Source organism: Cariama cristata, unplaced genomic scaffold (genome assembly GCF_000690535.1).
Source record: "Cariama cristata isolate BGI_N322 unplaced genomic scaffold, ASM69053v1 scaffold21073, whole genome shotgun sequence".
In the NCBI taxonomy this organism is placed as follows: domain Eukaryota; kingdom Metazoa; phylum Chordata; class Aves; order Cariamiformes; family Cariamidae; genus Cariama; species Cariama cristata.
In genome coordinates, this window is record NW_009609240.1 from 41,184 (window position 1) to 52,599 (window position 11,416).

The 11,416-nt window shown below is 34.4% G+C and overlaps 1 protein-coding gene across 2 annotated transcripts in view; it reads left to right on the top strand.

The window, feature by feature from the left end:
• The window catches only part of SCFD1 (sec1 family domain containing 1), a 48,097-nt gene extending 37,234 nt beyond the window's left edge, over positions 1-10,863 (top strand). For both annotated transcript variants that reach the window (XM_009697483.1, XM_009697484.1), the window contains 5 exons: positions 1,498-1,550; positions 4,229-4,262; positions 5,511-5,576; positions 9,634-9,702; positions 10,649-10,863. In XM_009697483.1, coding sequence (XP_009695785.1) covers positions 1,498-1,550; positions 4,229-4,262; positions 5,511-5,576; positions 9,634-9,702; positions 10,649-10,672 — 246 coding nt within the window. In that variant the 3' untranslated portion in view covers positions 10,673-10,863. The remainder of the gene's footprint in view (positions 1-1,497; positions 1,551-4,228; positions 4,263-5,510; positions 5,577-9,633; positions 9,703-10,648) is intronic.
• Positions 10,864-11,416: the final 553 nt, after the last annotated feature.

Genomic DNA, 11,416 nt, shown 5'->3' on the forward strand with positions numbered 1-11,416 from the left:
TGGTGTATTTAAACAACAACAAAAAACCAATCTAGCTTATCACATTTCTATTACTTTACCACTTTTCATGTGTCTACTTACACAAGCCAACAGTGAAAAAAACACAGCAGTAATACATGCAGGAGGAAATGTTTGTAATGTTGTTTTTTTAACTCTGATTCTAGTTCTGGCATTAATCTGTAATTCATTCTAACAAGCAGGGAAGCTACAGCTCTTTATCCAAGTTAAAGGTTTCTCAGATACCTCTGTTTTAGTCTGGTGATATCCGTCCATTCCCACCTCTCACATTACTTCAAAGTCACTATACCACCTTTATGTATGAGGCTGCCAAAATCATGAATGTTGGCAGACTTTAAAATTGCGATTGAAATTCCCAGTGGAGCATATAAAATCATTTTACAGAGATTCAGTGTGAAATTAGATTTAAACTAAGTTTTTTAAAAAACCAAACTTGAGGATAAGAGACTTATTTTATATAATTATGTAAAACTCCTTAATAGTAAATAGATTTGTTTTCTGTGTGTGTAACCACCACATATATGCTAAATATTTTGTAGTATTAGAGTTAGTTATGCTTTGTGAGCTCTAATAAATTTCCCAGATAATCTGTCTACTGCTCAAGAAGAATTATTTCTGCTCTACAAAATCATCAAAACATAGAGATCTTGCATGTAAGCACCCAGATGAAATCAGCTGTGCTCCTGCAAGCAGTTTATCCACAAACTAAATTTCACAGTACCTGGATGAAAATGTGATATAGAAACAGAGAAAGCCAAGTAGTTGTCAGAAGGAGTTACTAAGAAATTTTGTTTTTCATCTGTAATAATTGGCAAAAATCCTGCTTGATGCCAGCAAAAATATTGGAAGTGCCTCAGTGTTTTGTGTGAAGAAAAAATTTTTTGTATAGTTTAGACAGACTTTTCAGATTCTTGTGGGACTTGTTTCTTCTTCAAGAGCTTAATTTTGGTTTAATAGTAGTCATAAATCATGAAATGAATAGGGTAAGTTACATAACAGTAGCAGATTTTGATCTGTCTTGTATTTAGCATTCATTGCCATAGAAGTGTTTTGGTTTATAATATTAAATCAATAGCAGATCTCTGTAACCTGGAAAATTTTAGCATTTATAACTAACCATGTGTTGTTCCTCTAAAGCTGGTAACACCTTAATTTTTCTTTCTGCATACTGCCTTTCTGTTGGGATTTATTATGCAACCAATGTATTTTTTGGAAAGTGTGTAATAGTCAATTTTAGATGACCCAGAAACAAAAAGCTCAATAGCACCCTTCATAGCTCTCTCACTGTTGTTTATTCTGTACTGGTTCAGTTATGTACAAATACTATAAATATTAGTGGACACCACAATTAATTTTGAATGATGTGACTGCTAAATGGGAAATGATGTTGGTTTGAATGATGTTTAATGTAATAGATACAAATAGAAATTCATACGCCAAAATTCTGATTTTTTGAGATAAAAACATACTTTTTAATAGGAGACAGATGACTACCGGTATTTTGACCCCAAGATGCTTCGAGGCAGTGACAGGTGAGTTTACTATGAGTTTTGATTCTTTCCTTGTACCCTGTGAAAAGGCTGACTTCAGAAATCCGGTTTTATTTTACTCGCTGACTACAAGTAATTAATTTTAATCATTAATTCCAAGTCAAGACAGTTGGTGTTGAAGGAATTCACAATGGGAACTTGGATCAACCAGATAGATTTTTATAACACTGCAAAAAAATTCCTTTATTCCAGTGACTGAACATACTACTAACATGTACATCAGTTCAGTTACAGGAATGTGTAGTAATATTTAGCAATAAAAATTTTGAAATTCTTTGTAGTTGTACTGCTTGATTTCTTTGAAACTTTGTGGTTTTTCACTGTTAAATTAAAAAGTCATTGGATAGTGCACCAAAATTTCTTTATCACTTTTTAAACAGTTAAAATTTTAAATTTTAATACAACCCTTCTTTAGTAATTTGTTAATAACTTTGGAAAAAATGTTTAAAAATTGACTGCATTTGCTCTTGTATAGGCAGGTGCACGTGTTACGTACATGTGCATATGAAGGGAGAGTTGGATATAGTTTACTTGTCAATCAAAGAGAGGAAGAGGAATCACACTGGAAGTTTATAAATTTATTTCTTTTGTTTTATATCTTTGATCAATAACTGTGGCTGATAATCTCACCTTTAATATCCTAGAAACAGAAAAGATACCTAACTTCAACATACCTTCTAAAAATAATTTTCACTGAACCTGTGGGAAAACGATCGGCTCATTTAATTGCAGGGGTTTATTACAGGACAAATATGGATAAAGTAGGTCCAGACTTGCTTTTAGTTATTTGCATTAAATCTGTCCCCGCTTCCTCTATTCTTGAAACATGAAAAGTACATTTCTGACAGCATAAGTAGTAATAGGAAACAAATTTCAGATAATACGTATGTTTTATTGGAAAGTGTTATTACAGACTATATAATCTCAAAGATAATCAGATTTTGAAAGCATCAAAGAAGAAAATTGCCAGTATTTTATGTCTCATTTTAATTGCAACTTTCATTGTCTTGTTATGCTTTCATAGCATTTTTGGACGATTTTGTGCAAAACTGCAAAGATTTGTTTTATTAAAGCCAAAGGGTTTTTCTCATATAAATGTCTATTTTTTACCCACTCCATGTAGTTCTTATGTTGCTTTAAAGAATGTAAAGATATGCATTTACGTAATGCATAAATGTGCTGTTCTGTATAGCTATAATAATCATCATAAGGAAAAACTTTGAATTTGTTTGGGTTTTGTATATAAACTCAAGTTATATTCCTTATATCATGTTTGACCATGACAACAAAACTCTGGTAGAGTCACGTAGGGGTTTGTCTAATTCTCCCTTCGAATATTTATGTAGATGATAAAAAGAACCTAGGTTAGCTGGCTTGACAAAATATTACTAGTTTAAAATAACAATATCAAATAGTATAATTAATAAAATTATGATAAAAAGTGACTAATTTTTTTTTCTAACCTACTCCTGTTTAAAGAATTACTGGCATTTCTACCTGTTATTTTTTAAATAGAGTAGGAACTGCATTACTGTAATTCAGTCTTAGCAAAACAGTATATTTATATCCTGTGTAAAGCCTATGTCAAGTGTAAACAGGCCTTGCCCTCTGAAAGGATGACACAAAACGTATGTGCATTTGTCATGTCATATTCAAACAAGGAGAGAATTGGGCTGGCAGTTCTACTTATGGGGAGTCTGTAGTATTCATGACAGACCAAAACAACATTAGAGGTAGCCATTCTCTCTTAATTTTCTGGTACACTGGAATCTGTGTTAAGTCGTTGTTGGTCACTCTGAGAAAACTTCTTGAAAGAAGGGAAAAGAGGACTTGAAGGGGAAAATGCAGTGCTTTTAATCTGTGTTAGAACATACTATGTATTTGACTACCTGGGGCAGGACGGTAGTGGCAGTGTGTGAGCAAAGGGCAGGAGAGCAGACTGAGCCTTCAGAGCTTTCTCTTTGCTTTTTCCCTTCCTCCAGAAGGTGCAAGGTGATGCAGGAAAAGAGGTTTCTGCCCCTCTCTCTGCTGCATCCCTGCGGCTAGGACTGTGTATTCACCTGGAGAGGAAGAATCTGTACCGCCCAAACTGTAACTTACCTCTTCCTCCTTACATCATTTCAATCTTAATGTTGTTACTGTGAACCTGACAGCAGAACACATACCTGCTGCCTGTAGTAGTTTTTGAGATTTTGAAGGATAAATAAGTATATATGCAAGCACTGCAAACTGACTGGCTTGCCTGGTTAAGCTTCCAGTAGGCAGCAGGATTAAGTAAGTGTCATGAACTATGCTAATCCTGATGAAGCTTTTTCCTCATTGTATCTGCTCCTAGCTAGCAGCACTATAGTTAGAGCTTTTAAGATCTAAAAGAAGTATTGTCATAAAGCTTATGATTCAAACAGTAACGTTAAAACTGATGAAGTAAAACTCCTATTTAGTCATGTATTCGGTCCTGTAGAGTGAATGATTTTCCATAACAAATCATTTAAATAAAATACTTGGAGAATAAATGCAGAAAGGCATTTATTGTTCTGTTTTATATCGTTATCTAATATTACATAGGTAGTATAAACATGTGTACATGATACTTATTTTGCATATTTATATTAATGTCTAATAAAATTTAAGTCGTAATTTGTTTATGTTTCTTTTTATAGCTCAGTTCCAAGAAACAAAAATCCATTCCAGGAGGTAAGTCACATAGAAATTATTTTTCAATGTTCATGTGTTAAAAAAACAAATCCTGAAGTACCAGTCATTTTTTTATGATCATGATTAAGAAAACGAGGGGTCTTGTTTGGAAAAACCACTTTGACTAATTATATCTAGTATTATAATTAGCTGTTATTCTGAAGAAGTCTTTCCATCTTCAAAGGACTATGTAAGCATTAACTAAAACTGAGGAAAAAAAAATCTAGAAAATTCTTCTGGAGGTAATTGCAGGAATTATTAATATCATAATTGGGTACTCAGGAATTTAAACCCCCCATTTTTATACCAGATCTTTAGAATGCTCTCTAGATTTAATCCTTTGTCCAGCCTTAAACAGCACTATTGACCACTGATTTAAGTGACAGTATTTTAAATAGTTTCTACAATTAAAGGAAAAAAGCAAAACACCTAAGGTTGTAATTTTATACAAATGCCAGTAACTTTTAGGATTTTTCAACATAAATATGTGCAAATAGTAAAAGTCTTACTTATCAAATCTCATTACCAAGTTTCATAAGCAAAAATCTTTGCATTGGCAGTATACAAATGTCTGGATTTCTCTTGAAATGTCCTAGTTATCCTCCTGAACAAAAGAAATATGGTATGACACCATGTGGTGTCATATATATGGCTAGCAGATGGTCGTAGCAAAAACGTCAGTAGTAACATAAAGTCTATATAAAATTCATATAGTGTAGTCAAACAATTTTGGGTAGTGAATGTTAACAAAAATGATGCATCTATTAAGTGTCCTTTTTCTATTCATTAATTGTTCTCTTTTAAACATAGCCCAGAAAGTACTGATGGCCTTTACCTGTGATATTATAAATTATTACCAGTAGTAAGTGGGAAAAATAATGAAAAAGTGTATTCCTTTATAACAGAAGTAATTTTTAAGCATCCATGGAAATACTTTAACTGTTCCTATGGCCACTGGAGACATCTCCACACAAAAAAGTAACATGTTGAAACTGCGTATGTTTCAGTTATTTCTTAGTAGAAGATAGTGACATATTAAAAGCTCTCAATTCACTATTCTGCATCCTACTAAGTCTCTTCTATTATCTTCTTTCAGGTAGGAAGCTAGTGGTTCTGTATCCCGTTCTTATTAGACTGCAGTGTGATTAGGATGATTTTTGCTGTAGGTTTAATGGTTTGGTATGTATTTTGCTACTGAAACAATAGAATTTGAATGCGTAATCTGATTATGTGTGTGTTGCCTTTTAGGCGATAGTGTTTGTAGTTGGAGGAGGCAACTATATTGAATATCAAAATCTTATTGACTACATAAAGGTATGTGCACTTCTGTCGGTTGTAGTCTATAACCCACTGAAGGAAACCAATTTTAGCAGATTATCTGTAACATTTAGTATTTAGAAGATTAAGTCTATGAAATCGGCCTTAACATCTTTATTATATACAGTCTGGGGAAAAAAAGTATGTAAGAAATCAGTAGAAAAAGTGGATTATTAATTCAGACCAAGAGAATTACTGTTCCTGGTATTCTTGCCCATGTTGCACTTTTGAATTGAGTAAAGAAACTGTATTCTGTTTTATTTTGTCTTCATACAGACTAACAGCATGGTTGAGAACTGTCAGCAGACATAGCTAACTGAATTAACCTGTCTTCTGTACGGATACATCAAATGCTGACAGTTTGGCTGTTCATATTGGTTTAGAGTCCTGTTACTAGTTTTTGTTTGCTGTTCTTAAATAAAGCTGCTGTAGCGTATCATAGCCTTGAAAGCGAGGAACTGCTCACAGTTCTCTAGTTTTCATCAGTCTCGCAAGAGATACTACAGTAGTTTTTCGTATGCAACTTAGCAATATGAAGTCAGTTCAAAACAAGGCCTACAGATAATAGTGTCTTATTTTACAACAGTCTTACCTGAGCATAATGTCTGTTGTTTCAGAAGCCAACATAATGCAAATACTATGCTATCTGTCAAAGCAAAGATCAGATTGGCATCAATATCTAAGCATTTATTATTTACCCACATTTAGAAGTTTTCACGAATGAGTTAATGGAAGCTCATTCTTGATATGCTACATCATTTGATTCTGTGTGGAAATAAGACGTGTCATATGCACAAAGAAGAAAATCTGTAACCAACTATGTAATGACAGTGTAACAGATTTAATTTCTCTGGTTCCAGCTGGCCAGCCTAGCAGAACACATGTATACCAAAAATCAGCTGGTTGAGAAAAGTAACTACATCATTACAGTTCTTGGGGGGCAAGGGTGGGATTCAGGCATTTTCAAGGAATAAAAAAAATACAAAAGGAACCTTGATACGATTTTGAAGTGCGTAATAAATTATTTAAGAGCAGCAGCATACCATTCTTCCTTCCTGATCTTAAGCTTGTTCATGGTACACTCGTCCTGTCCTGTGGTGGACTGGATTGAGGCTTTTCACACAAAATAAATATGGAGCATTACTCATTGAAAAAAGACTTCTACCACAAAACAAGCACAGTTTTCTGACCAGATAAATCTTGACAAACATAAAGTCAGAACATGTGTGTTGAGTTGTTTTCCCCCTCTAACAGACAGCCATTTTGGAACAGAGCTGGTCTGGATAGGGAAAAAGAGAAGCAGGGGAATTTAAGTTAAAGAAATCATTTAGGCTCAGTTTAGCACTTACCACTACTCTTGATAACCAATTACAGCATTCAGTGGGGCATCTGCCTGTGGCAGAGTGCATTGACAAACTTTTGGCTTGGTCCTTAGTTTACCCAAAGCCACTTCAGGTGCCAAATCAATTCAAAAGATGCCCTGCAACATGTGTATTTGTGATGTATATTTGTTATTTCCTACTAAAATAAAACTCTGAATCCCCTAGAGGCTAATACATTCTGTGATATATATAGCTGCATACTGACAGAGCTGAGGTTTGCTGTGTATGTATATATGTGTATACACAGATCATTTGTATGATGACAAGTTGAACACTCGGCACTTCATACAAAGTGGCAGGAAGCTGGAGTTTCTGAGGAATAATAGGACAAACAGGAGGTCATTTGGTAAACAGATGGAAAGGACACAAAGAACTGAAAACTACAGGAATGGTAATATTAGATCTTACGGAGAGTCAGAAGTTGGACGTAGTTTTTCTTCTTCTGGAACCCGTGGACAGAGGTTTCTTCATCATCAGTTGTCACAGCTGAAGGGTGCTGTATGTTTCTCCAGTCAGACTGCTTACTTGGTCAGTGGAGATGACCTCCCAAGGGGGAAGACTCCCTCACCTTTATTCCACTTAACTGTTTGTTCTTGGGAAAAAAAAAGGTCAAGGAAAACCTTAATTCTGCCTCCCACCCCCCCAGAGACTTGCCTGCCTCTCCCAGGTGACTCTTAGAAGCTTAGCCGATAAAATTTGATTTTCCATGTGGTACACTTCCAGCATCTGTTGTTTCAACAGATGTAGCTTATTAATTATTCTAATTATTCTAATTCAATCAGTTTTCCTCCAGAATAAAAAAAGAAAAATCAACAGCTCCGGTCTTGCAAGCAGATACCACAAAGATTTTATTCACTGCTTTATTTTTCTAAGCACTATCTGTTTTGCCAGTTTGCCTCTGAAAGCACAGAGAAAGTATTTTAAAACTTTCTAAAACAGGAAGCAATGTTCATTCAGCTTTGACATTCTGGAGGTTTTTGTAGGAAAATTAAGAGGAGCCCTCAAATCCAATTATTTGCAGTTCTGTGCTAGAACAAACTATCTCATATCGTCAAAAAGCAAATATTTATAATGTTAGTAAGGCAGATTGTGCCTTAAAATAAATATGTTGGCCAAGTTCAGTTCAACATGCTGAAAATATGTCATCAAAATTGCAAGCCATAGGGAGCCTCCAAGAGGAGGCTGGCATACTGTTTTGTACAAAAGAATTCAGCATGTCCTTTAATTTCCTTTTGTACATATTGCTTGATAATTTGTTCCAATCTACTTGTGATAGACATTATCAGTTATCACAAGAATTTTAAATCCAGCATAGTTTTTCAGTCATTAAAAAAATACTGGACTTTGAAGACTACTGAAGTTACTTTTTTTTTAGATGTTAAGCAGTTTTGACTTGGCTCCAATAATTACTTGGAGATATACCTCTTTGTTTGAATGGACTAAGTAATTAAATAAATGCATACGCATTTTTAAAATTACACTTCTAGAAGAATATATATGACAGACTGGAAGTGTCCATTAATGTATTTTAGAGCTGCCTGAAAAGCAACAGTCCCATTTCACAATTATTTGTATAGTTAAAAATTGGTTTTGGTACTAGGCAGAAACAAATGCTATTCGGTCATACTACTGAAAGTGCAATCTGTTGAAATAGCAGTTTAGATCAAAACCAGACCTTTTCGGGCATCAAGATTAAAAAAACTGGCCTGAAATGTGGGAAGATGCAAGCTCAAGATCCTACTCAGTGATGAGAATAGCTTATTACCACAAGCCACTCAAAATTAATAAAGATGAGGACTGGAACTAGGATTACCATCTCCCCAGTTAGCGTCTGACCACCAGCTAAGGACTATTTGAATCTACTTTTGTTACTTTCTACTGAAATAGCAAAATTGGTAATATATATGAAGCAAAATCGTTTTTTCAAGGCTTATGTTCCTATTTTGCTCTTTAATAAGTAAGTTTTACCTAACTAATATGGGAAAATGCAAAATAATTTAACAGTGAAACAGATTTCTGAAGCCTATGCTTGACCTTTGAGGAACCATGGGATTGTTAGCCCAACACCGGAAAGAAACTCAGTCTGAAACTGTGTATTACTTAAACTAATTCTGGCTTCCAAAATGCTAACATAGCACTTTGGTAGCCTTACTATCAAGCTAATACTGTTGAACTCAAACTAGGTTTATTATGCATCCCATCGAAACCAACATAATATTTTGTTTCAGAATCCGTTTACAAAAAAAGTGCTGTTTTTAACTTTATCATCGTATGGAAACAGTTACAGATTTAAGTTTTCAGGCTCTAACACAACAGAAACAGTAAATATGTTGTTACTATTCTTAACACAATGCCCAGTTACTTTTGGGGATAGGGTTTGCTCAAGGTTGTTAGCTTCCCCAGGCCATTCACAGACACATTGGAGAACTTAGCATTCTAGTGAGTTTAAATGTGTTAAATGCCCCATTTTTCCCACTTTCTTCCTGCCTCTGGTCTCTCATTTTCCACTTCAATTTAATTACATTTGGGGGTTTTTTCCTCTGGTGGAACAACTATTCTTTTTCTGGCCAAAAGTATAAAACTTCAACATCATCAAGATTTGATTTTTTTGGTATGCAATTAATTTAAGCCACTTCTGCTACTCTGTTTCTTCCTGTCTTGTCTTTTTTTAGAGTAAACAAGGCAAACACATCCTGTATGGCTGCAGTGAACTTTTTAATGCTACACAGTTTATAAAACAGGTAGGTACCTTTGATAACTTCTGTAATATTTATTACTTCTGTAACTGTGTGTTGACTTACTTACCTTTACCTCCATGGATTTTTACCAAAAAAACCAAACTATTTTGTGAAAGATTAATGCATGTCCTTGCTATCTGTTTTCACTTGATTGAAATGGGAGTTTGGAGTCATTGTTTTTAATTAACTTTTGAAGGTCTATATTGTCAATGTGAGTTCACAGGTAATGCAGATGAACAAGTTCATAATAATTGCCTTAACATAGATCCTAATGAAAAAAAAAAATGACTCAGTTCTTGACACTTTCACAACTAGCATGTCTTTCCAGGCTAGTCTGGGGACTTTTACAAGTTAAAAATGGCTATTCAACTGTGATCAACCTTTGTTCTAAATTCTGCTATTTATAAATACTGGCCTAGTGAGAGCTTGATGTTGTCCATACCTATACTACAATCAATCTTTTAGTGCTGTTAAAAACATTGTCATCACTTCTCTATGCCTCGTTCCAATACAAATGCAAAATAAAAATTATTCACTGTGATCAGCAAATAGCAGCCCTTCAGTAGCTGTCACCACCTGTGGTTTTTCTTCCTACTAAGATGAGAATAAATTGTTACTCAAAACTACATTTTAAAGAACTAAATTAATTCTTGTTGCACTTGAAGCAGAGAAATGGTACTTACAACTCCTCAGTCAGCTTAATTAACTTTTTTGTGACTTGACTGGTACGCTGTACCTTTACCGCTAAGATTTATTCAAATCTTAAAATTTGAAGCTCAGATCCTCTCCTGTGAGGGTATGCATTAAGTATTCTATTACCAGCATACTTCTGGTTCTAAGAGACAAACAAAGCTTATAGGACAGAGGTACTTACTGTAGGAACTGGGTATTCTGAAAGAGTAACACTATCAACCTAATGGTTTTCTGTTTTCTGTCTCTTCATGTTTAGCTGTCCCAACTTGGCCAGAAATAAGGCTGAAACACCATTACCTGGATGGCAGTGTGACAACAGAGAATTGTTACAACATTCAGATATCTTCGTATCTGTAATTTTTTTCATTATATTAAAACTTAAACCCATTTCATTAATATGATAACTTTTAAAAAAAAAATCTGTAATTAATACGGTGTATATCAACATTTCAGAAATAAACCTTAAAACCTGCTGTATTTTTGGTGGGGGTCAGTTTCACATTATTACATTCCAAATGCGGTATTAGCTATGGTATATGACAGAGCTGGCTGAAAAGCATAGCATTTTCAAGTTCTTACATATGGTTTCTGTTAGAGTAAACAAAACAATAGTTTGAGGAAAAGGTTAGGCCTGTCTTTAGGAGATGTGTTCTTCTTGAAAGCCAGACTATCTTTATTTAACAAAATTGAAAAGGACAAAACTGCCTTGTAGGACCACAGACAAACAACCTTAGTGCAAGAGAGCTACTATTTCTAGTTCTTACCCTTTTATTTTACCAAAGTCATTATACTTGTACTTAGATTTGCACAGTCTTTGCTTGATGGTCCAAAGATGTAATGGAAGATACCTTCAGTACAAGTTTCTGATACAGTAATTTAGCTTTTCTGTTAAGAGAAAATTTCTTGCCTACACAGTCACAGTTTCAAACTGTAAAACTCTGAAGTCTTCAATAATTTTCATCTGCACTTTTTATTGTAACTGCTTTGACTGTTATGTTTGGGAATAAACCGAGTCGTACTCACA